The following is a 27,322-nucleotide window of genomic DNA, read 5'->3' as shown; positions in this document are numbered from 1 at the left end:
ATGGTTGGTAAGGTAACGTTAAGCCGTGCCGCTAATTCCTGGGTAGTTTGGCTCGGATCGGCTTCCACCATCCCTTTCAAATCATTGTTATTGACATGTGTGGGCGGTTTTCCGTGTGGGCGGTTTTCCGCGTGGTTCGTTTTTCAAATCAAAATTTCCATCACGAAAGCGTTTAAACCAAAATCGCACGGTGCGTTCATTAGTAGTCCCTTCTCCAAATGCAACATTGATATTGCGAGCTGCTTCTGCAGCGTTAGTTCCGCGTCGGAACTCGTATTCAAAAATTACTAGAATTTTCGAAGTATCCATATTTTTTGTCTAAGCTGAATAAAAAAAACAACTGAAAGTCGATAATCGAATGTGGTACATTTTTTAAATGAAAAACCTCATAGGGACAATTTGAAAAAAGTTTCACTCAAAAATCTCAAAACATGAAGGTTATATGTCAATTCGAAGGACCTATTACAATAAAACGGCAATTTCATACTTTAACCCCTATTATTGTGAGCTTATGATTGACATCAAATCTCATTAACAAGAGAAAAATAAAAATTGTAATTTCAGAAGTTGTAAAGTCTAGACAGGTACCACGTGAAAGCCACCTCCGATTTATATTGGATCTATGTAACTGACATCGCCGAAGGTAAAGTGCAAGGAAATTAGCTTTGAGAAAGTTTAATAGGTAGTTAAGGTTAAAAACATTGCTTTAGTTTATTTATTGCATGCTTCAGTCATATAAAAATCAGATAAGTTAGATAACGAGGTTTTATATTGATGAAACTAAGTTGGCAAAAGAATATGATCAAAACATAGATTTATAATCTGCCTCAACAGTGTTCGATATAAACGTTCGATAAAAGTGATGTTATATGGACGAATTGATTTCAATCTACCTAACATAATAAAAACTTAGGACCGCGAAATCACGATTCAATCGTAAAAAAGGTGGACTGTTGCAAACAATGGAAATTAAAATCAAGTGTATATTTTACAAATATAATTTAAATTATCAACATCACATGGCGTGATTGTTAGTAAATATTTATTATTTATATTTATATCAACGTGTAATGTCGTTATTATTATTAATTATTTATTGTTTAATACATAGAAAACTATTTGACTTTTATTTTTTAAATTTAAACGAAGAACATTTTGTGTAAATAAGCAAGCTTAGCTTATTTAACAATCTTGCATATTTTTTTTTGTAAATAATAATATAGCTTTCTTTTAACAAGAAAACGGGGTGTTGCGATTTCACATTGCGTAGATACAAAGCTGACGTAAAAATAAATTCGTGCAAACGACTTAAACAGTCATATTGGAAGCGAAAGTATGAATGAATGTTTTTACTGGTCAAATCAGTGACCGTAAAATGTAATCAGAATTTACAAGTTTCACGTCTTCGCTTTGAAATTCGCTTCGTTCCGTGTTTCTTCGGAAATCTCTAGTGAGTACGTAACTTTTATAATTGACTTCGACTTGAATTAATTTGCCGTCTAAATTATTTTTAATAATTGGGTATTTATGGACCTACATAAACTTCGAATTAGGGAGTAATCCTGAATGCACGATGATAAATAACCTTTTTTGTCATGTCTACAACTCATTTTGATCCTCAGAAATTACACTTTTACAGGGTTACGTAATGTAACGATATCTATCTCATTAGTTTGTGACATTCTCATACGAGATAGCCTAATGAAATGCTCGTCCACATAGATGTTACCGTGACTCAGAATATGCTATTAATAAAATAAACAACAAAACGTATTTAGTTGACCTAATCGTGACTATGATAGCCATCAGGCTATATGAGAAGTTAAAGGCAAAGTAAGAATAAACCACAAATACAATTTTCTCATAACTAAAGTTTTAAATAAATTATCTATGCTAAAATCATTCATTTGTATTCATCCGTTCGAAGTACAGCCCGTTGAATAGTAAAGAGTATCAGAAATATGTTATATCCGATTATATACATCACAATTCTAATAAATAAGCCTTTATTGCTGTCATAGTTTAACTTATTTAACTAAATATAAATTGATAACAATAGAGGTAAGAAAACTATATAATTAACTTAAACTAAAACATATTTCGGCATTCGGCTTATCTCTCCTCTTAACAGCTTGTCTTTCGACAAAAGCCTCCTCTAAGGAATTACATTTGCTGTCCTTTGCTGTACGTAACCGTCCTGACCCAGCTACTTGCTTTAAGTCGTCTTCTCATCGATTTGGCTGTCTTCCTCTAGTAATTCTGTTTTCTCTAGGGTAACATTCCGTTATTATTCTGGTGCATTTCTCTTTCTTTTCTCTCATCATCTCAATTACTATTAATTAAATATGTGTTAAAAATAATAATTTTGTCAAAATGTTTCATAACTTGTTGGCAAACGATTCGCTTTTTTTGTTTTCAGTTGAATGCGGATGTTTGGCTCACCGTGAGATTTGATTTCATTGTTTCTGTTCGAGTGCAAAAACAAAGAAGTATTATACGGACGTAGGATCTGTAATTAAGGAATAACAAAAATTTTACGTACGGCACGTTGGTTACCGCCTATCTTCGAATGGGTCGTGAGTACAAAATAAAACTGTTGCAAGAGTAGGGTTGTAGAAAAAATATATTAAATATTTATGTTTATAATCAAAATATTAGTGGCTCCATGTTATGACAGTTGCGGTAAAATTGCTTTTCGTTCTTTTTTTCTTTATTGAGAGTGCTTCCTATAAGGGTCTGTCTACGCCGCTGAGAGTGACTGGTTGCTGAATCAGACTGGTCAGTTGCAAATATAGCGACAGCCACAATAAGGGGTTTATCGGTCACATCACTGTCGCGAAATAGTGTTCCCTTTTTTTTTCTACATAAACTGATGGTCTAGAGAGACCATATCAGCGTCACCGAGCTAGTAGGTGAGCTCACGGGGCTCAAACCTGACGATGTTGCTAACACGAACCCTAGCAAGAGCCATGCTTCGCAGAATCTACCACCGGATCGAAAAGCGACCCACTGAGAAGATCCGGCTAGAAACTCAGTGGGTTAACGAGCCCTTCGTCGCAAGCGACGGGTTCGACGAGAATTGTTGGCTTCATATGTCCATATTGTAACAACGTCAGGTTTGAGCCCCGTGAGCTCACCTACTAGCCCGGTGACGCTGATATTGTCTCTCTAGACCATCAGCTTAGGCAGGAAAACAAAATGTATATTATATTTATATATATGTATAATATAATGTATATTCGTTTACGGATGAGTTAAAAATTAAGTTTGCTTGATCTTCTGGTGTTATATTTTTTAGAAATATGCTCAAATGTAATGTATTCGTACATATATTGTGCGAAAATGTAATCTGTAAAATTCATTAATTAATATTAATCATATATTATTAACTTTCGTGGTTACGTCACAGGTAACTCATTTTAGTACTGTTACCTATGTTAGTTCCGTGAGCAAATATCCAAGAACTTGCTTGGAATAATACCTATGTAAATTTTTTGACCGAGATTCTTCTAGATCTTTAATACTTGTCATAGGTAATATTAAGCTATACAGGGTTCTGCATAAATATGTAAATGATTATCACTAATGTGAGTATATGCTCTAATTATTTAGCTTAATGACAGTAGCTATTAATCACGCTTGGTTAAATATCGGACCGCTACTGATCGCTACCATCATACATATCCCGGAAAAACGAAAGCATTTAATAGCTGAAATCAGTATGGAAAGTTAAGATTTCTTCATTAGGCAACTAATATTAAGATTTAAGATGTTCATGAAATAAAACATATTTAAATATCCTTACATTTTTTATGCTATAGGATCTATATAGCACCGTACTCCCTAGCGTATTATACAAATCAAATAAATATTTGATATTAAGACAATTATTTTGTTTCAAAATTGCATAGGCGCTCATCCTGTATGAAGTAAGCCTAATATCAGAACAGGACCGGTGCAAATTATAACGATGTTACACCAGACTGAGTGGAACGCGGTTTAAACTTGTTACCTACGTACACTTGTATATAGAATTATAGCTATAGTTTCAGCTCGGGGCAGATTCTGAATACCGTTAAGTTTGTTGAGTGCTTTGGGAGGCACTGTGTTCATACTTTTAGTCCTGCATCTAGAAAACCGCCTGAAACTTTTCGGATCATTCAACGACGTTCACATTAAGAGACAGAGATGGATTATATTAAAATATCGCTGATAACGTTAAGCCGGCAATGGTTTCTTATATATATATTTTTATACATAACTATTTTATTTGATTTATGTCCTACAGCGTACACTAATCGACTCTATGGACCGCCGTGATCTTGCAACAGTTTTATTTTAATGAAAATTTATAGCATTGATTCTTATAGTTTTTTTGCATAACTAATTTATTTGTTTTTTTTTTTTATAAATAAATAAATAAATATTTACTAACAATCACGCCACGTTAACTGGTCCCGTGATAAGTTCGTAAAGAACTTGTGTTACAGGTACCAGATAATGGATATGAATGTAAGATTTTTATTATACACATACATATATTTAATATAGATCCATAACCCTGGAAAAGACATTTATATTTATGATACAAATATCTTCCCTTGGCGGGATTCGAACCCGCGACCCCTTTGTGTAGTGACCATGTCACTTACCACTACACCAGACGGCCGTTTTATGTCTTACAGTTTGATTTATGTCTTACAGTTTAAATTATCAAACACGGTGGATCGCGGTGAAATTGAAACAGTTTTATTTTAATTTGAGGCACTTCAGTGCTTGAAAAGTTAAATAGGATTATTCACTGTAGTTTATTACGGTTTTAAGTTTTTTTTCCAACGTCTTCGCTGTAAGCCTGAGGGGCTATTCCAGCTACGAGCGGACGGAGTTTATGTTGGATTTTCATGAGTAAATAGTGAAACCCGGGCACGCTCCGTGTCTTTAAGTATATGCCATTTTTTTAAGTCAATCGTGCGTTATTCCAATCTTTTCATTGAAAATTTCAATTTCAAATATATATAAAAATGAATTGCTGTTCGTTAGTCTCGCTAAAACTCGAGAACGGCTGGATTTGGCTATTTTTGGTCTTGAATTATTTGTGGAAGTCCAGAGAAGATTTAAAAGGTAGAAAAATATGAAAATACTTGAAATTAAATAAAAATAACAATTTTGTTTTTCCTTTGATGTGTCCACCGTCGGACGGATTCCTTTTGTTTGTTTAAGTTTATTTTATACAAAAGTTTAGGTCTTTTATTTATAGATTGAGGCACTACGAAGTCTGCCGGGTCAGCTAGCTAGTTAGTCAGTGGAAATAGCTGAGATATATTAGATTGGAAACGTCAGGTTAATTACCTGGGTGGAATCGGAGATGGTGCGCTGCGATCGTAATCGTTTATGGGTAGACTTGTTATTGACTCGTTCAATAGACAATGACGTATGGCAAGTGTCAGTGAATCTGTGGATGACGTGTGAAATTTGAAGTGTTAATCTATGGCGGTAGGATGTCTAGACAGTCATTTGAGAGAGAACGTATTCTCTTTGTAGGCATCATTGCGATCGCACGCATCTCTGAGATCACCGCGTTTCTAGTCTGCTATTATTTAATTGTGTTCTTATTTCGAGTCTAACCTACAACTGACCACTAGGACACAGGTGATTGATGATCGGGAAAACCACCAACCCTACATAACGTCTATAAATATATTTATTTGAAGAAATGGACGATCATACATAATAGAAAAAGTTATCTTAATTGTTTAATTAAATCTGACCATCTGACCGTTTTATTTCTATTTGTATAATACTATCAAAATACTTTTGCTTTTATTAACTAAAACTCGGAGATTAATAATTGAAATTTTGTCTATTATAATTATTTGTTAATATAAACTAAATTGCAAATAGTCTGGTGTTCAGCAGTCACCAAAGTCTAAGAACATGACCCACTCACATTGAGACAGGAGGTCTAAATCTAAATTGAATAGAAAAATCAAGTGGCCTACCCCTAAAACTTTTGAAGTAAGATCTTCCACCGAACGTGTGATGTCCAAATATTTTTGTTCGGAACTTGTAGAAATGCAAATTATCAATCAATCAATCAATGAAATGCAAGTTTATCTTGAAAATGTTGTAAGCGAGATTCAGGCATCTGTCAAATATCTTGGCTACCACTACAAAACCGTAACAAAAATAGGTAGATGATAAAGAAATGTAAGCATACGCCACATTCTATTTCAGTAGTCAAGATTGAAATTAGGAAAATTTATATTGTATTCCGGATCGATGATAGAAAGTAGTGATAGCCTTAGCCGACTCGAAGAGCGTTAAATTAAGTGTTGGTATTTTCATTAGCAGCTAGACTAGCTATTACAATATCAAATCCTTTGGCCTCTAGAAAAGCCTTGAAATTGATTTTAAACCTTAAAAAGCGGAAGTTGTGTGTAATTTGTCTAAGGATAATTAGATTTCAATATGTCTGATATTTACGGCTAGCAGTCCTCAGCTATAGGCAGCGGTTTGGCTGTGCCTGGGCATTGCTGACATCCATGAACTACAGTGCCTACTTAGCATCAGGTAAGCCGTATGCCCGTCTGCCAACAATGGCAACAAACAGAAAACTTATCATCACCCTGCTGGTGATATTAGAAGATTTTGTCTTTTAAATTGTATTTTACTACTAGCGACCCGCCCTCGCTTCGTTTCGGAAACTGTAATTTATTATTGATATAAACCTTCCTCTTCAATCACTCTATCTAGTAAAAAAAAAAAACGCATCAAAATCCGTTGCGTAGTTTTAAAGATTTAAGCATACATAGGGACAGACAGATATAGGGACAGAGAAAGCGACTTTGTTTTATACTATGTAGTGATTTTCATTTTTAGCAATTAATGATGTCATTATAGGAATAAACCTAATAAAACTTCAGGTCCATTGTACAGAACGGGAATGCTTTGTACTAGTTTCCCAGAAATAGGTCACTGAATGCGTCATAACCAGGCGCGTCACAGTAGAAAATATTATCCCGTGGTTAATTTATTCAGTCTATTTCAATTGTTTTTAATATTTGGACTTGAAAAATAACATCACGTTAGTCGATGACAAAACTGCAGCGCTATTCGCATCTTCTATTTATCAGTCACTTCTCAATTTTTATTGCCCTTGTAGGCAGACGAGCACACGGCCCACCTGATGGTGAGCGGTTACTGTTGCCCATGGACTTCAGCAATGCCAGGGGCAGAGCCAAGCCGCTCCCTACCGCTGCAATACTTTTAATGAAAAAACAAGCATACTTTACAATATTATTTTATCCACTAACTGAAATTTTACATATAAGCCAATAAATAAAGATTCCAATTCAATATTACAAATATTTGTTTTATGTATTTACAAAACGACAAGGTAGTATTTATTCATATGAATGCGATACAGGTAGATTATTGAAAGTATTGTAATCTGTTAGTAGGCAATATTAAACTGTTGTGACTAGCTAGAACGTACTAAACAGGTTTTGTTTTCAAGAAACACGTCGTTTAGAAATAAAAACACTTCGTTCACCATTCGATTACAAAAAAAAGTCTTACACTGATTCATGTCTCTTTACTTATTTTTATTTTGTGATGTCGATTCCAAAAGCATATTTTTTTGTAAACTCTTTAAATAAATATTGTTCACAAAATTTCCATACGTAAATGATACGTAATTAAAAATCAATCGACCATGCTCTTGGGGGAAAGCGGGGTGCGGGGTCACCTTTGTTTTAGTCTGTGGATTGATAGAATTAGAACTGGGGGCGTAAAAGTATTTGCGAGCAGGCTTAGGAATTTAATTTTATCATATATCTGCTGACCGAATGATCGGATATTGTAGATTATGTAAATTAAAAATTAATGATTTTTTTTGTATTGCTTAGCTGTGTGGACGAGCTCACAGCCCGCCTGGTGCTAAGTGGTTATTGGAGCCCATAGACATTTACAGCGTAAATGCGCCACCCACCTTGAGATATAAGTTCTAAGGTCTCAGTATAGACATTCAAGCCGAAACGCATTACTGCTTCACGGCCGAAATAGGCGGGTTGATGATACCTACCCGTGCGGACTCACAAGACGTCCTACCACCAGTAAATGTAAATGAATGTTCTTTAAAACCCATTTTATTTATTTATTTATTTAAACTAATAATACTTTATTATTATTACATAAAGCGCAATCATTTTCTATTTGTATTTTTACTAAAATTCACGCATCCAATTCCGAAAATTTACATAATCTATACTTAGTCTAATATTCAGAATTTGGGTGTCTTAAATCCCTTATTTTCGCTTACATAAGGAAAGTGGGAGCCTAAAATCATTGAAACTTTTACTTACGATACACACGAACGTCCCCATTTACTAAAATGTTAAGTGTTTAGTTTAATAAATCATCATTGTTTTCCATTAACTTTGGGCTAATGCCGTCTTGGCACAGAGAACGGTTTCTTTACACCTTGCAGTAAGCCCGCATTACTAAAGTGAATACACAGACCATTTAATGAAGCTCAATTGTGTACATACTTTGCTGATCATGCCCTATGCCGAATTGTTTGGCGGCAGATAAAAGAAGGATGGTGAAAGCAGATGCAGAATATACTATTCATATCGTCAATAATTACTTAAATATAAAAATGAATAAGCAGAACAATAAATATGACTCAGAAAATTCAATTAAAGCTTAATGAGAAATGCCGTTTTGCATTAATTGATTTGTATCAGAAATATCAATTTCCTAAGGTAATTGATTATGAATAATTTCCACAGAAATGGGCTGTCAAGTACTAAATTACCAGAATTAATGTAATTCGGTTGATTTTTTTAATATTAATATAGTCCGATAGTCAAATGTCATAATATAATTACGCCACGTGTGTCGGAACAATTGTGATGACAAACTGATGACAGACTGTCTTCTAGCCAGTAATTAGTTGGTAACTACAATCTGCCAAATTTTGTACGAAAACATATTATTATAATAATTTTTTTGTGTGTATTATTTCTTGTCCCTACCCTGAGTACCCCAGTTAGGGTTATACAGTATCTCAACACTAAGATTCCGTTCTGATCGACCACGTGCTTGACCTGAACCTAAATTGTAAGAAAGAAATCTAAGTACTTCATTTAACGTGACGCTAATTTAAACATTCACCATACAAGATTATAACTTAAATACTAAAGTGGATTCATGACGACGCGTAAATTTTATTTTTCTATCAAAAGTCGACTTTGGTCAGAAGTTGAGTAATTAATAGTCTTGTTGTTTGCTTCCTGTTAATTACAGCTAATTGCAGACTGATTATCTTAAACAGCGACCTCTTTGATAATCAGAAACAATTGCAATATGATTTTATCAAGAAGCAAATCAGTAACTACAGAATTAAAATTTTCCGTTCCTCATTGAATATATTACTTTATTTATAACTTGTTTTTTACATTGATATAATTTATTAACTTATTATCACCCCTGGTCGCGTCGCGCTTGAGATTTAAGTTTGGTTTCCTGCAGCGCGGGTTTTGTTATATTTATATCTCGCTCTTTTGGACTATGACGTCATTATACAAAATATTACGTTCTAGTGGAAGAATTTGTTAACTTTTGGGTTTGATTTGTATTACACGATGGAAGTCATTCGTGAACATTTTTAAAGTACGTATTTCGTTAGAAAATTTGGTACCTGTTTGCGGGATTCGAGTACTTGCACAGACGCATTGCTCAACGTAAGCGATGAATTATATCGGGCGATACTTTAGGCCGCGACAACTTATTATTATAATTTGTGTAATCACTGGTGGTAGGACCTCTAGGGAGTCCGCACGGGTAGGTACACCACCCCGCCTATTTCCGCCGTGAAGCAGCAATGCGTTTCGGTTCGAAGGGTGGGGTAGCCGTTGTAACTATACTGAGACCTTAGAACTCATATCTCGAGGTGGGTGGCGCATTTACGTTGTAGATGTCTATGGGCTCCAGTAACCACTTAACACCAGGTGGGCTGTGAGCTCATCCATCCATCTAAGCAACAAAAAATAAACTATTGTTACTGTTAGCTCTTCTCTAGTCTGCTCTAGGACTAGGTTTTGTTAGAACTTTTATATCAATATCAGTCGACACGCGAACGGCCTTCTCTGATACTTATACAAGAAACTTGTGAATGAGCTCTTAATAAGAGCTAGCTACCATGACGTCTCATAGCAGTTCAGCTTTAACAGGAATTCGATCCGACCTGGTATCTTTTACCATGAACATGGACAAAACAAGTTGACTAGTGTCCACGCGATCCGCGTCAGTCTGAGGTCACATGACTATGTTACAGAATACTGACAGTCTCAAAGCGTGCCATGAAGTGATTTTCTACAATCGGTTTCAATCGATTTTCTCTAAGCAACTAATTGAATTTCTTGCTGTCATAATTTGCATTTATGAGTGCAAGTGAATTGAATTGACCTGCTTATTGTTTAAAAACCTTAGTGTTCGTAAAAATGTAAAAAATGTATGAATGTCTACTTTTTAAACGTATATCGTACTTTTTTATCAGGTTTTAACTGTTTTTTGTTTAATTAAGTGTGTGATGAGTACGATAGTTAATATATTCAATGTTTTTTAGTTACTTTAAAAATTTTACTCTTCAAACTCTTTAATAACAAAGTTCTAGATAAAAGAAAATATTAAATCAGAGAGTAATGAAAATTCATTTGGAAATTTGTGTTTCGCACATTTTATATTAAAATGCACTATAATAATTATATTTTCAACATTCTCAGATTTGTTAAGAATGCTTACTAGTTGTTTATTAGTTAATCTCTCTCATGTCTTAGATTTTATACTAAATTTGGGATACTAAATTTGTAAGGATCTTACAGAATATTACCGAATTTCATTTACCTGATACTTTGATCAAATTCAATATTCGAATGTCAGAAGTATATATACAACACGAGCTTTGAAACTAGATATATATTATATCTATTAGATTTTAGACAAAAAAATTAAATATAACATATAATATGTTGTTGAACATGCACTCCATTAAGTAGGAACTGGTCTCTACCGCCCATGGACAACATCAATTCTAAGCTACCATCCTTATGTTGAGCTCATCGGGAAGAACACAATGTTTCTCAAGTCAGATCGGTTTTCCAAGGTTGGATTACATGAATATGTTTAATACCTTAGATTTCAGTTTTAGTTTAGTTTAGACCTTAGTTTATGTAAATAATTGAGTTAACCGAACAATGAAAGTAGGAAACGGCCTCATTATTTTATTTCTATGACAAGTTTTCTTTATTGGTTATTACGGGTGAATAGTGAGTGTCATTGATTGTGGAGCATTGTGGTCAAGGTTGCGCCAAGCGTATAAAAACACAGACAAGAACCTACAGCTAAGAACCTAATTAAAACGGTTCGTTAATGATAGAAACGTTAGAAAACAACAAATGATTTAAGTGTTAATATTTTATCTAAAACGAATGTTTAGTTAAAACACGTTTACTTTAAAATTGATCCAAAAGAAACGGCCATGATTTTGAAGATATTCTATTGTGTTATAGGTACCAAAAATACACATATCAAAAATAGCAATACTCAGATTGCGGAATAAGATAACTTTTTTATGTATTTATTGCTTAGATGGGTGGACGAGCTCACAGCCCACCTGGTGTTAAGTGGTTACTGGAGTCCATAGACATCTACAACATAAACGCACCACCCACCTTGAGATATAAGTTCTAAGGTCTCAGTATAGTTACAACGGCTGCCCCACCCTTCAAACCGAATGGCATTACTGCTTCACGGCAGAAATAGGCAGGGTGGTGGTATCCACCCGCGCGGACTCACAAGAGGTCCTACCACCAGTAAAAAACTAACTTAGATAGTAAGTAACTTAGACAGTAAGCCTAACTGCTTGCTAATCGAATCCAGGCCTCCTTGGTCATTGGTTAACTCAGTAGTCAACATCACTAGCGCACGAGACAATCAATACATTATGATGTACCTTCAGCATGAATTTATACTAAACTAAACAATTTCATCCAACTAAGTTTGTATGTTTTAAATTTCAAACAGCACTTCTCGGAACAAGCGATTCAGATACTTTGGAAACTAAAATTAAATTAAAGATCGTCTTTATATTGCATTATCTATACTAATATTATACTTATACTTTGTATATAAACTTACGAGTACAGTGGTTTTTACAGATGTTCCGTTATAACTACTGAACCATGCATCCGATTGACTTGAAACTTGGTATCCGTGTAGAAAATACATGTACTTAATGGATAGGCTAATATTTATACGAGCGTTGGACTCCCTAATAATAATAACTATATAATAATATATCTATATATTAAGTCTTTACCTACCTAATTGCCGTTGAGTATACAGAGAGTTAGTCTTTTTTTAATTTTTTTCTTAAATTTCTATCAATCAAAATATGCATCTATGGCATTCGATGCATCTCTATCAGCGCAGTGGTAATTTTTCAACTTTTTTTTCGAACTCTTGAAGATGTTTGATGTACGCGGGAGCCCACGAACTATTCAAAGGTATTTTGTACTTACTGTCTTTGGGATATTAATTTTGTCTCCCCCAAGAAGTTGTTCAAACAATAGAAAAAGTAGAAGTCTGTCAGCGCAAACTTTAATGATTACGGTGGATGACGCCAAACTTCCAACCTAAGCTATCGTAGCTTTGAGACCGTCTTAAGTGAGGCATGAGGTCGAGCGTTTCCATGTAGGAGCAGCCAGAACGAGCGATTAACCAAGGTTGACCAGATATTCATGAGCTTCTCCATCATAGTGTTCAGTTGCTCACAGTACACATCCGTAACAATGTTGGTGCCATTTGGTAACAACCTGTGATGAATTATACCGGCACTAGACCACCAAACAGTGACCACTTACTTCACGTTTTACTTTAGCGAACTTTGTAAATAAATTAACATTTTAAATAGACTGCTTTTTTAAAAAAAAAGGTAATTACTCAGGCATTTTAGCCATTTATAGTTAACTAATCTAGATGCTTTTTAACTACATTGTCTCTTTCACATGATGACCTACGCGACCAAGGCTAATTGCGTTAGATTCTAGTTCGACGGTCGAGTTTCGATTTTGTTACGTGATACTTCATTTAGGAAATTTATTTTTAAATAAAAATTAATAGAAATTGATCCGACATCGTTTTCCCATCAATAATATGGAAGGGATTGCTGGTATGTGTCGCTCTAAAATTCCAGGATGCCCAGGCCCTTTCCAATTTCACCAGGACAGAAGGGCGAGCAAATGCTCAGCCAGGAGGGGTGGGTCTTGCTAACAGCTGCCCGAGCGTCTCCGAAGGTGACCTAACAGCTCAAGAGCAACTGCTTCGCGAATGAATCTACTACCGGATCGCAATCACGATCCGCTGAGAAGATCAGGCGAGAAGCTCAGCAGAGTGAATCATTATATATGTACAAGATGAGCGTAGTATCAACCAGCCGTAATCACGGGATTATTACAAATTTTAATCCTGTGGAATATACCAATTTGTAAGTGACTTTCAAAGAAAAAAGAATCTTAAAAGAAACCAAGAGCGTATGTTTTATTAGATGATTAAGTACCTCATACGTATACCCGATCCGGTGGACCGAATGATAAAATGTCGACGTCGCCCTAAACACGTCGTTACGGATCCTCCCGATCCATTAACGGTGCTTTTAGGTACCACAAGCACCGGTCACCGTCCTCGTCGAACCCGTCGCTTGCTACGAAGGGTTCGACGAATAAATTAACCCATAGACACAACCCACTGAGTTTCTCGCCGGATCTTCTCAGTGGGTTGAATTCCCTATCTGGTATTAGATTCTGCGAAGCACTGCTCTTGCTAGAACCAGTGTTAGCAACACTCCGGTTTGAGCCCCGTGAGCTCAGCATAGGTCGGATAAAAAAAAAAAAACATACGTTTTCATGAAAGATCCCTATATAGAAAGAACAACATCAACATCTGATTTATTGGTATTATGATCATCCTGTGTATTACGTGCTGGTCTACCATACAAATAAGCCGCTAACCGCAATTACAATCTCGGATCTCGAAATAGGCGGCGGTTGTTCCGCAATGTTAATGTTTGGTCCAAATATGACCTCACCTTAACACCAGACGAACGTGTCCAAAAATTAAAAACATCAGCGTCGATGATTTCAAATGCAAAAGCAATATTATACAATACGATGCTATGTAACAATATGAACTTGCTGGAAATGCCTCAGTACAGAGGATCAAATTAAATTAAACAAATCGGCAGCCTCGTTAAGCAGGTGAACGAGTTCATTGTGTTGAAAACAATAACATTTACGTTACGTGTGCAACTTTTACAACTTTACATTCGCACGTCGTGCAATTATTTTCGATCAGAATTGTCGTCTGGTGTTACGGACGATAACAGTAAAAATACCTCGAAACTATTATAAATGAAATTATGTTTAAATATGGCTATCGTAAAGAGAATGCAAGGAGATCTTCTTTTTTTATATTTTTTTTATTGCTTAGATGGGTGGACGAGCACACAGTCCACCTGGTGTTAAGTGGTTACTGGACCCTATAGACATCTACAACGTAAATGCGCCACTCACCTTCAAACCGAAACGCTTTACTGCTTCACGGCAGAAATAGGCAGGGCGGTTCTCAAAAGGCGAAGCGGTGACAAGCTATAATATTATTTATCGTCCGGGCTGAAGACAAACGCTGGTTGCTTGTGCATCTTTATACTGAGTAGAAAGCGTGTTTATGACGAAGAGCAACAGAATTATGTCATATTATGTTTAATAAATACTTTATGTGTTGTTTTTTTTTCCTTGATAATATTATGTCTATGTCTGATATAACGTAAAGGAAAATAAAACAACATATCACATACTTTCCGTTTTGATTAGTTTATAGTTAGAGAGAACAGCGTACCTGCTCAGCCTAATTTAGCTTTTTCATTACGTTCAATCGCAAAATGATATAATTAATTGTATTTTTTCGAAGCGATTTTTAGCGTTATCGTATTAGAGACGTGCAACCACTAGCTATTTCTTAATAATTTCTAAGAATCAGGATTCTACTTAATATTCCAATACAAATAATATTTATGAATAACATTTTTTTATCACAAATCATTCTCAATTCAATTCAAAAAGTTTATTCTTTTATATATTTTCTTTACTTGTTGGTATGTCAACTAATAAATGTAATTACAGACTTTTGTCTTTTGCTTCAAAGGGGACAGAAATAAAACCGTGCCTTTGAGTAGTCAATCAATATCTTAGAACCTTTTCTTTGGTTAGTGTTGTATTTATTAGTACTCAGCTGATTTTATGCAAACACAATATTTTATTGCTTGCTTATAATATATATTGCTTAGTAGGTATTTATTTTTGAATATATTGTAATTTAACGCTTTCAAGCAATATGAAATGTGAAACTTATTAATGACTATTTACACAAAAGTAAATTAATTCTATTTACTACGCAAGCCTGAAAATTACTAATTTTTTAACTTAAACAAGGCGATTGAGTTTATTACTTATTTTGTTTATATTAAATTTAAGGCATATTTAAGTTTTTTTTTTTAGTATTGTTCCTATTATATTTGTATACGTCTATGATGTATTTTCTATATATATTTCATTAGACGAGTGTTTTTCGTGATCGAAAACTGTTTGTCATGCCATTACAAAGCAAACAATTCTCTATATAAAGCTTATATTATTATATCTTATAAGCGTTCTACTACAAAGGTTTGGCTGTTAGGTAAACGAACTATTATCGTGTAAGCCATAGTCGGGTTACAAAGCGCGAACAAAACTGTACTTAATCAAAGTTTCAACACCGTAAATTGTATGAGGAAATCGCCGAGCGAGATTGTGGTTCGAGGCAGGCGTGCACAATAATTGTTACCTAGATAGGCTAATATTTAAAAAAAAAAAAACGTGTGGCACCGGGAACTGCCGCGGTAAAGCTATTGCATAGCATTTTATCAACTTATGCAATTATAATTAGACAATGATAATTTAATATTAAAACAATCGCTATATTAAACATTAATAAAAGCAAAACCTTAACTGTCCCCTTCACACTCATAAGTTAGACCGCGCGAGAGAGAGATGGGCAGACTTTTCATGATGCGCATACAGTGTGACGTGACGCCACGCGCTTATTCACAAACACTACACAAGCGCAACGTGTGAATGTGTTGAACGCGAGCTACATGGTAGGCGGAGTGAGGGGTGTAAGGTTTTTTTCGTTACGGAATTTCATGATTCGGTCGCCGCGCTCAAGGCCCGCGATAAAAGCTATGCAATAGCTTAAAAAAAAAAACACGCCGTCGGCTTAATAGCGCAAACGTGTCTCACTCCATTTAATCGGTGCACACTTTTGTTTACGGATAATTTATTTTCATCTTCTACTTGCATTATCAACACGTTTATTTATTTAAAAAAAAACACTGATAGCGTAATACGCAAAAACATTTTAATCCAAAGGATTCCAAAGAAAAAAAAAATTCTAAAAAAAAATTTACGTTTTTTTTCATCGAAAGAATCATTTGATAAGTAAGTTTTGTTCACGTACGTAAAGATAATAAAATATACGAATGATTTATTTTATGTTAGTCAAGGCATTAATAGTTACCAATGTGCAATTAAATAACAATACAAATCATGAAACAACATAAACATGTTATTTCGCGTAAAATAGCGCGCCACAGCAATATTTTTCGCTTATGCAGAAGTCAAGTTCATAGCACTTAACAACAACAAAATATAAACATTATATTCGCTTCCATGATTAGTTTGATACGGTTAATGCAGCTACATTATCATGCAGGATCATTTTAATAAGGACACGTTACATACACATACACATGCAATCCTCACTGTTGTTTTATTTGATCTGGGAAATCACGACGCGTAAAAATTACATATCCAAGGATCTGATCTTTGCGTCTGATTCGTATTATCGTGTTAAATTGGCACCACGGAATTCCCTCAGTGCATTATGTGCGTAGTGCTTATTGTAATATAATATATACTTGTCTTTACTTTACTGACCGCTCCAGGTATGCCTGCAGAGATGAACAGCGCGAGCGTATCAGGCCACGGAAGGAGCTTGTACTGTTCCCACCAACGCTTCACGACGAGACTTACGTAGAAACCGAGCACGAACGACATCGGAATAGATTCGCTCTGTGCTCCGAAATACTGCCGAACCTTCTCGAACACCCTGCAGAAAACAAAACTTGCATTACAATTTTTACTTATTTTAAAACACGCTGCTACATGTTTATTGCCGTATCAAGAGTAAGATTTTTTTCCTACCTATGCTGATAGCCTTGAGAGGCTATATCAGCTTCGCCCTAACATGTAGGTGAGCTCACGGGGCTCAAACTGGCCCTAGCAAGAGCAGTGCTTCACAGAATTTACCACCGGGTCGGAAATGCGACCCATTGAGAAGATCCGGCGAGAAACTCAGTGGGCTGTGTCTGTGGGTTAATTCGCTCGTCGAGCCCTTCGTCGCAAGCGACGGGTTCGACGAGGACGGTGACCGGTGCTTGTGGTACCTAAAAGCACCGTTAATGGATCGGGAGGATCCGTAATGACGCGTTTGGGGTGACGTCGACTGTTTACCATTCGGTCTACAGGATCGGGTATGGTCTACAGGATTGGGTATGAGCGTAAGATAATGTTTTCTCCATGCCCCGATATATTTCAGCCGCCTTCGCTATTATAGTGTTTGAATAGACATATGTATAGTTTACATGTATATCTAAATAGTCAAAGTCAAAATTAAGTCCCAGTTTCCGCTCGCTTTTTCAACGAATTTTCCTTATTTATTTAGTAGCCACTGAAGAGGTTTAGTATGATCAATAAAAACATTTGGGAACAGTCTACTATAGTTTTTTTCAAAATATCAATAGTGGAACCAAAAAAATTGCAGAATAGGAATATAAATCTTGAGGTATCAGTGATTATGGTCCAACTTCGCTCATTGGTCGCACACTAGTAATTTCATTTTGATAGATGCTAATTTTTTTTATAACCGGCTTCAACAAGGAAGTTCTCAATTTGAACCGAGTGGTTTTTTATATTATAGTACTAATTACGCAAACAATCTTATTACATGTGTGATGCATTACCATTTGCATTTTGTTAAATATTACTTCTTAATAATAATAATAATACGAATATATTGTAAATCTATACTTTTGTAATTGTCACATTAACGTTGATAAAAACATATTAATGAAACGCTAATATTATTATGCCTCGTTCTGATGAAGCTTGAGAAAGACCTATTGGGTTCACTGAATATTAAGAAGTTTTTTTTTTTTTAATTCAATATCGATTAAAAAGATGTAAATCGAAAGTGTGTTAATAATCTTGTTGATTTTAATTTATTCCATCTGTGACAACCATTTCGTAACTGCAATGAAAAAAATAAAATATGTTTTAGCAAAAATAAAAGAAAACAATAAAAACCTAGCGAATCGTGGACTCGCTTACGTTTGCCAAATTTTTGTTTAATTATTTATACAGGTGAAGGAGCTCGAGTTAAGTGTTTCAGGATTTGAACACAGGCACCGCTCGATACGAATGCACCGTTGTCTTATTAGCCCGAGAGCCCGTGGGATCTACCTGTATGTATTTGACCAGACCTGAATTTTCGTACATTGAGACCCCTATACCTACCATGCATGAGGTGGGGACTCACTAAGCTCAAAGTGGTCGAGGCGCCGAGCGCTCAGGTAGGACAGGTACCGATTTTGACGGATTTTAAATCCATTTGACCACGTCTGCCGTTTTGAAATTTTGAAAATATATGATTATTATTATCGGAAAATAAGAATGGCAGACCATTATCGCGCATTTTACTTTGTGGCAGACCACTTTGAAAATGCTAAATTGCATTGAAAATGCAAAATTTTGAAAGTAATTGACTAGATCTGCCATTGATTTAATAATATGTTGTTTATTATAGTCTTAAAAACTTATATTGATCACGGCAGACCTCTACATTGCGTACATACATCAACATATAATAAAATCTTAGCTACTACCCGGCCAGATGTATATTATGTTTTCCGTTCACTGTTTTAGAGGAATATAATTTACTTGCGATTTACTTTAGCAATGTATTTACCGAAATTAATATTTTTTTATATTATATATACTAAACTTCATTAGTTAGACAATTAAGAAGTGAATTTTTTATGGAATAATTATAAATAATACGGTATAATGCTGATCAAAAAAGAATTCAATTCCTCATTTTTATTTCGTCAAGACAAAATTTAAAAGTGTTAAATCAGTTAAAAAATATATCATGCATGCATTACATATTATATATATATATCAATCTTCATTCATCATCATCATCATCGGAGTCATCTTTATCGTTAGGCGACTCGTCTTCATCAACCATTGAATCGAATACTGCAAAAATAAAACATAAATTGTAAAATGAACGTAAATTCATCTGAACATGTTCGAGAAAGAATTGTTATCAACTTACCAGGAACATTGGTGATTAAGTCACTCACACTAGATGTCTATGGGCTCCACTAGCCACGTAACACCAGGTGGGCTGTGAGCTCATCCACCCATCTACGCAATAAAAAATCTTACGTTACGGACATTTTTCCCCGTTAGGGTACTCCTCCGCATCGTCCCATAAGAAACTTCGTTTCAAAAACATTAATTAGCCCTTTGACTGCCATGTAGGTCACCGGTGCCCTATGTGGCGCACTGAAGTAATTATGTCTATTTCTGTTTGATATTACTCTTAACTATTCCAATTATTCGTAATACGCAAGACCGTGATAATGGTAGAAAGTATGCACTACAACGAATTTGACGATGGCGATGACTTTCGTTTTAAATTTTAGGGAAAAATCGAATTTTTTTATACTTTTTTCTACCTAAGCTATTTCAGCGTAACCTTAAATAGTAGGTGAGCTCACGGGGCTCAAACCGGAGTAGTGCTAACACTGACCCTAGCAAGAGCAGTGCTTCGCAGAACCTACCACCGGATCGGAAACGCGACCCACTGAGAAGATCCGGCGAGAAACTCAGTGGGCTGTGTCTATGGGTTAATTCGCTCGTCGAGCCCTTCGTCACAAGCAACGGGTTCGACGAGGACGGTGACCGGGTTTTTGATTGGTGCACAGGATAATAAGAGAGGACGTCGAATGTGTAAAGTTTAATTTACTTATTTTCACAAGACAGGATTGTCAAACTTGCCTATTGTGTTTGTATTGACCCATTTTATTTACAGGCTGGAGCGAGGGTTCACTCAACATTATTTAAACGAAGTGAGTAATTTCAAATACACATTGTGACGAGATTGCTAACAAACGATACCTGAGTTACTTACATTGTATTATTTATTTAATCTGATTTCCTTGTATAGCTCAGACCCACGCTAACTTTTTGCAGTTGGGAAACAACGATAAAGTATATTTGTTGAGTAATTTGCAAGTTTTTTGCGCAACGAATTCCAGAATAATTTTACAGAACATACTGAATAAGTGTTCTAACAATTTTATTTAATTTATTGACCCGTCTGGCGCTAAGCGGTTCCGTCAATATTAGAGTGTATAGATATGACAACTTGAATGTCACTCCCGAAATTAAAACCGAGCATGGATGCCTTAATTTCTATTAGTTTAACTGTTATCTGACTGAATTATGCAGAACGGTGAAACACAAGTCGGCGTGGCCTAAAGGATAAGACGTCTGGTGCATTCGTATCGAGTGATGCAACGGTGTTCGAATCCCGCAGGCGGGTACCAATTTTTCTAACGAAATACGTACTTAACAAATGTTCCCGATTAACTTCCACGGTGAAGGGCATCGTGTATTAAAAATGAAACCCGCAAAATTATAATTTGCGTAATTATTGGTGGTAGGACCTCTTGTGAGTACGCAAGGGTAGGTACCAACACCCTGCCTATTTCTGCCGTGAAGCAGTAATTGCGTTTCGGTTTGAAGGGTAGGGCAGCCGTTGTAACTATACTAAGACCTTATAACTTATATCTAAAGGTGGGTGGCACATTTACGTTGTAGATGTCTATGGGCTCCAGTAGCCACTTAACAACGGGTGGGCTGTGAGCTCGTTCACCCATATTAGCAAATAAAAAAAAACACAGCTCCAAGGCTTACCTGATCATCATTTAGATATGAACTTTAACATAATTTAGGAATTACGGAGTTGGTTTTGGATATTCCTACGACATACGGATAACCTGTTATTAGTGGCTCGAAGCGCTCGCAGAGCTTATGGTAAGCACGCGCTTCGTGGCGTAAATAATTTGTAAACATTTTTGAAAAAGATAGCCCACGTCCCCTTCTCTTACCATTATCACTATGATTCTCCAACCTTTGACTATTTACAAAAGTCTGACGTCATGTCGAAGATCATTAATGACATCACTGTTGGTATTATAATGAAAACAAAATAAAGGTATGTACTCGTGTTGTTTTTTAAGGCGTCTGTGGCGTAATCGGCAAAACGGACACACTCCTAGTGATGAAACTGTGCCGTTGTTCCGCTGCTGAAGTAGCTAACCACTTTTTCAAAATTATATTGTTGTTTAATTACTATTATTATTAAATTCAATTATTTCAGATAAAATATTAAACCATATTAATGTAAGTAACAGTGATTTCTTAAGAATATGTTAGTAAGGACATAGTAAAAAAACAAAAGAAAAGAACAACATATATACATACATACATACAATTACAATAGTTGACCATTACGTGCTACATTTTGTGGAATAAATAATCGTCTAAATACTCTAAACTATTGCTTACTCTGTCTATTGTCATAAAAACTTGATTGTGAAGGAAGAAATGTCGCGTAATAAAACAAAAAAAAAAGAGGAATTCATAAATTTGCGATATTAGTGTTCGTATCAGCACGGTCGATGCGTACCAAGCCCTAACAACTGCAAAGTTTAGGGGACGCTAAATGGCGTACCTACCGCGAAAACAGCAATTTTGCTCTACAGAGTGCAGAAGTTTCCAGTGAAGGGGTCTGGATGAAATTTGTGCATGGTAATAAATAAACAGAACTACAAAAATTCGCTTTGAAATTTCTTACTTTGTATAGGTCAACATATATTTGTGAAGCAGCATTTTCGAAGATGAACTTCATTACAAATAAATTTTGATCTCGACATACTAATGAACGTCTCCAGGATTTAATGTCCTTAGCATGGATCCATTTTAATCCAAACTTCAGACAGATAGTCCGTAACAACAAATATCATTTTTGTCATTGATATGTAAAAAAAAAATCTTTGTTATTTCCGTAATTCACATTTTTTTTTTTTATAAAATGTTAAGCGGATCGCGATGGTCATTTTATTTCTTAAAACGTATACCCAGCATAGCTAATTGGTGACCGCTGGTGTAGTTCATTCAATAAATGTGAATGTAAATCCAATGCAACGGAGATTTCGTGCTTATACTTTAGAATAGGCAGCATCATTTCTATTGTTTGATAGCTGCTTAACATTTACTTAAAAAGTGTAGTCGCTGCAACAACTTATGCCACTGGACATAGCCAAGTACATTAAAGAAATCCAAACAAACAAGCATCAGTTGTTGCTTTATAATTGTGAACGTGCGATGGAATCCCAAGGAAATAACAAATTGATTTCAAAACCAGTTCAATTTGTTTAAACGGGTTTGACGCTTTCATATAAGGAAATGTCAATTTAATGAAAAATACTGACCGTTCTTTTAAAACGTGAATACCCATTGCTAATGTCACGTTTCTAAAACTATAATAGTAATTTATATGGCCTAGATACCTATTGAAATTGAGACAAAAAAGTAGCAGTACGATTGATTTAGTGTATTTCTATTGTTATATTTTAAATATAAGTAATTGATTATTTTGATTCACTGAATTTATCGATTACCTTAAAATTATTAGATACTGGTATTTATTTCTTAATTCAAATACATCGCAGAATTCTGAGGCACATGTTTTAGTAAATAAATAACTTTGAAATTTATAAATATTTCTGCAAGTGAGAAAACCTTAACGACGTAGTCGAAAACATTTTTTTTGTGGCAAACGATCATTCTCCCCACTTGATGATCAGTCACAGTCGTTCAGGGACATCAGCAATGCCAGGAGCTCAGTCAAGCTGCTGCCTACTGATACTGCTATTTTTTAGAAACAATGAGTCGAAAAGTTTGATGTGCGCTATTATTAATTTGTGTTATGAATAGTCATGGTTTATTTGCGTGCACGAGTGTACAAATGTTTCATTAAAAAAAAGCCATTATAAATGCGTCTGATTTCTAAATAATTTTAACAGCTTAACCCTGTGTCACGAGAACGCGATCATAACTCAGTCACCGAAATCCTTGACAACAGGTTTTCTTACGATACGCCATCAATAAAATAAATTTATTTCAAAATATCTAGTGCAGAACTTAGTGACGCGACATCACAAAACTGCATAAATTAAATAACTACTATGAATAAGTTAGCTCGACAGAGACGAAGTAAATTCGGACCGTAGTAATATAGGCAACTTAACGCCACTAATTCTACAACACTATATACGAGTATTATGTCAATACAAACATTAAGTTGTTCTAAGGGGTGTTAATTAAAACGATCATGCGTTCGTTATTTTTGTGAAATAATAATGATAAACACCTTAGGTCGCTAAATACAGATTATGAGAACATACATAGATATGTACATACGTATTTACATAGTCACCGTCGCGAATTGACGTTAGCAATATCAGGGGCACAGTCAAGCCGCTGTCTACTGCTGAGGACTCTCGACGAGCCTTGTTTCAAGAAGAGCATGTCATAGCATCCGGGAAACACCGTGGAAGGGAGTTAATTCCAGAGTCACATGGTACATGCAGTCGCATGCATGAAGTCGTCGTGGCCTAAAGGATAAGACGTCCAGTGCATTCGTGTTGAGCGATACACCGGTGTTCGAATCCCAGGCGGGTACCAATTTTTCTAATGAAATACGTACTCAACAAAATATGTTCACGATTGACTTCCACGTTGAAGGAATAACATCGTGTAGTAAAAATCAAACCCGCAAAATTATAATTTGCGTAATTACTGGTGGTAGGACCTCTTGTGGGTCCGCACAGGTAGGTACCACCACGCTGCCTATTTATGCCGTGAAGCAGTAATGTGTTTCGGTTTGAAGGGTGGGGCATATCTCAAGGTGTGTGGTGCATTTACGTCGTAAATGTCTATGGGCTTCAGTGACCACTTAACACCAGGGCTGTGAGCTAGTCCACCCATTTAAGCAAAAAAAAACATGCCAAAGAAGATCTCTAGAAACGTAGCGTGGATGAACTCTGCCCCGGTGGTGGGTGGTGCAGTTAGGAAAAAGAAGTTGAAACGCGCTGGAGTTGGGGCGCATGATGTCATAAATAAGTCTAAATATATATTTTTTAATTTATTTATTACGTTCACACAACTGGATAAAATCTTGCATAAGAGCGGTTGTGAATAAAATAAAAATATTGATAAATAATAATAAAAAAATAAGAGAATAAAAGATGAAAAAGAAGTGCAAATAAAAACTTACAAAAAAAATCAACAATAAAAAATAAAAAAGAGGGATATCAATGTCCAAAAAAATCAATTGATCAAATAAACTATTACTACTATATTACGAAAATATATTATTAAACAAATTTATATTTATTTATATCTTAAATATGCAATCCATGTTTAGCTCTTCGCGTATTTTAACCCCAAATGACGTAAAACGAAGGTTTTGTTCAACCACGTTATTATACTTATACATGGTCTTCGATGATTTAAAAAAAAAGTTCTTTGCTTCCACATTCATATCTTTTTGCACACACAATAACTTAGTATTGCGTGTTAAATTATATGCCGAGCGATGCGTCGCAAAAATTTGTGTTGCAAGTGGATTTGCGTTTATTTTTGGTCCTTTCGTACGTCGTGACCGCGGCATCCGTGTTTGTTGACCCTGGTTTGAGCTATCGTTTGGAAGATCATAAAAAAAAAACACGTGAGCCAAACAATTAAGTTTACAATTTTTTGCGATCTAATTGATATGTGAGGACGTAACCTCCTTGTCTACACTACAGTTTTAAAGTACAAATAGGTCATTACTTACATTACTATTCAACTCAATGTCGTTACTACACATCTGAATTAGGAAATTATTTTACAATGATTGTTAGAATTCCACTAGTGGTAATGGTGTTACCGTCTTTTAGCGTTCTTTTTTCGAAATAACGATTGCAGACCAGCCGAATCGAAATGTTGTTTTTGTATCTAGCAACACTTAAAATTTTAGTTAAATAAAGCAATGTTGCTAAGCACCCATGACGAATCTAAGTTTTTTTGTAAAAACAAAATACAGGGAAGGTTTCATTTAAACCAACGAAGACAAATTTTGATGAAACCATCGCGAAATACTATTTTTTTATATCCCTTGTAGGTTACCGAGCATACGACCCACCTGATGGTGAGGGGTTACCGACTTCAGTAATGCTAGGGGCAGAGCCAAGCCGCTGCCTACCGTTAAGTACTCTCCACAAGCCTCTTTGAAATATCGGTTGTATTTTTTGAACCAACTCTTTATCATAAACATCTAACCACTACTCCTCAAATATGTCCACCTGAGACAACTCGTGCCACTTATTGTATATTGGCGGTACTGTACTCTTCTAACTGATATTGATACCCCTATACTATTTACCCACAGACACAGCTCACTAAGTTTCTTGACGGATCTTCTGAGTGGGTCGCGATTCCGATCTGCGAAGCACTGCTCTTGCTAAGGCTAGTATTAGAAAATTCTTTCAGATTAAGCCCGTGAAATCACCTATTCGTCCGCGTGTAGCTGGAATATCCGCTTAGACTAACAGCGTTATAAGTAGGGGAAAAGAAAATACTATTGATACCTAAGACTAGATACGTATAAAAGTATCAATAACTCGAGAAAATTACGAGTCAAACAGATTCCTTTCGTAAACAATAAAAAACAATATTATGCTTAATTATGTACATATCTTTAATACTAAAAAGATTTTAACACCGACGAACCGCAAGCACACGCGAAATCGATGGGACGTAAATTGGTTTAACATTAATTTATAATGTTTCAGTACGTTGCCATAAGAGGGAGTGTCTTAGTTCAGGTGTACATTGCGGCAGAAGCTACTCTGCGTACACACTGTATACATAGGTATACTTAGGTATTACTGTACACTCTTCCAACACTCAAGTTAGAAAGAGATAGAGAGACTGTGTGCAACCGTCGCCCTTGCCATCAATACTGAAAGTAAAATGCTATTAGGTTGTCAACTCCTGAAGTACATATAAAAATCGGTAGGGCAATATTATGATCAAGCGAATTATTTCCGGATATAGGCTGTGTAAGAGATTTAAAAGAATACATAATGTAAGAGTGCTTTGAAAGAACGTATTTATGGCTCATTGAGCTCTTAAAAACATTAGTATATGCATAATATAACCTTATTTAAGAGTTCACCGACAACATTTAAGTATCAGTGGCATCTGTCTAAATAATAAAATCCAAGAATGAGGACTCGTCAAAACGTTTAAGGCATTTCAAGGAATTCATATTTGTATATCGTTTAATAGTTGTTTGTCAAACTGTAGACTGGCGACCTCCACTTGTTTCTTAAATTAAAATCATTTAGTTCGTCACACTGATTCAATACAAATTGTTCGATTCAGTTTCCGTCTTAAAGCGTCAACGAACGCATTTGATAACCTTGCTTTGTAATGCACTGCGGAAATACTGGGCATGAGAAATCAACGGACTCGTAGGTGCCCGGGAAAAAAAGTACATACATATTTACATCAACGATCGCGTATTATATAGCTATCTTCTATCTATATATATAAAAATAAAATCGTAATTCAAATTATCAATTAAAATAACAAAATATGTCTCTCTATTTTTGTTTGACAACATAAAATTACATAGAAATAGAAATAATTACAAAACAGAGAGAGAAGGGATGAGAGAACGAAAAGAAAGAGGGAGAAAGAGAAAGGTATTATACACTACTCGCTTGTGTATACGACTGTCGCGCCTGCGCACGTCTCTTTTAACGGTTTTATTCCACGCACTATTTTCCACGGATTTTTTAACGGTTTTATTCCACGCACTTTTTTCCACGGATTTTTTCTTACGGTTTTACTATCACATTTTTTTCAGTTCGGTCGCGCAGCAAAATCCCTATCCCCTCCAAGCCTGCCGTAAGGAACTT

At 35.4% G+C, this 27,322-nt stretch overlaps 1 protein-coding gene across 2 annotated transcripts in view; it reads right to left on the bottom strand.

Moving 5' to 3' along the window:
- The window catches only part of LOC101743037 (bestrophin-4), a 49,916-nt gene that overhangs the window by 11,435 nt on the left and 11,159 nt on the right, over positions 1 to 27,322 (bottom strand). Inside the window, exon 3 of one of the 2 annotated variants that reach the window (XM_004929750.5) lies at positions 17,094 to 17,265. In XM_004929750.5, coding sequence (XP_004929807.1) covers positions 17,094 to 17,265 — 172 coding nt within the window. Of the gene's footprint in view, positions 1 to 17,084; positions 17,266 to 27,322 lie in introns of both variants that reach the window. The other variant, XM_004929749.5, reaches the window with a different exon arrangement.

Source organism: Bombyx mori, chromosome 1 (genome assembly GCF_030269925.1).
Source record: "Bombyx mori chromosome 1, ASM3026992v2".
NCBI classification, from domain to species: domain Eukaryota; kingdom Metazoa; phylum Arthropoda; class Insecta; order Lepidoptera; family Bombycidae; genus Bombyx; species Bombyx mori.
The sequence above is the reverse complement of the archived record's forward strand: the minus strand, read 5'-3'. Positions and strand labels throughout refer to the sequence as shown.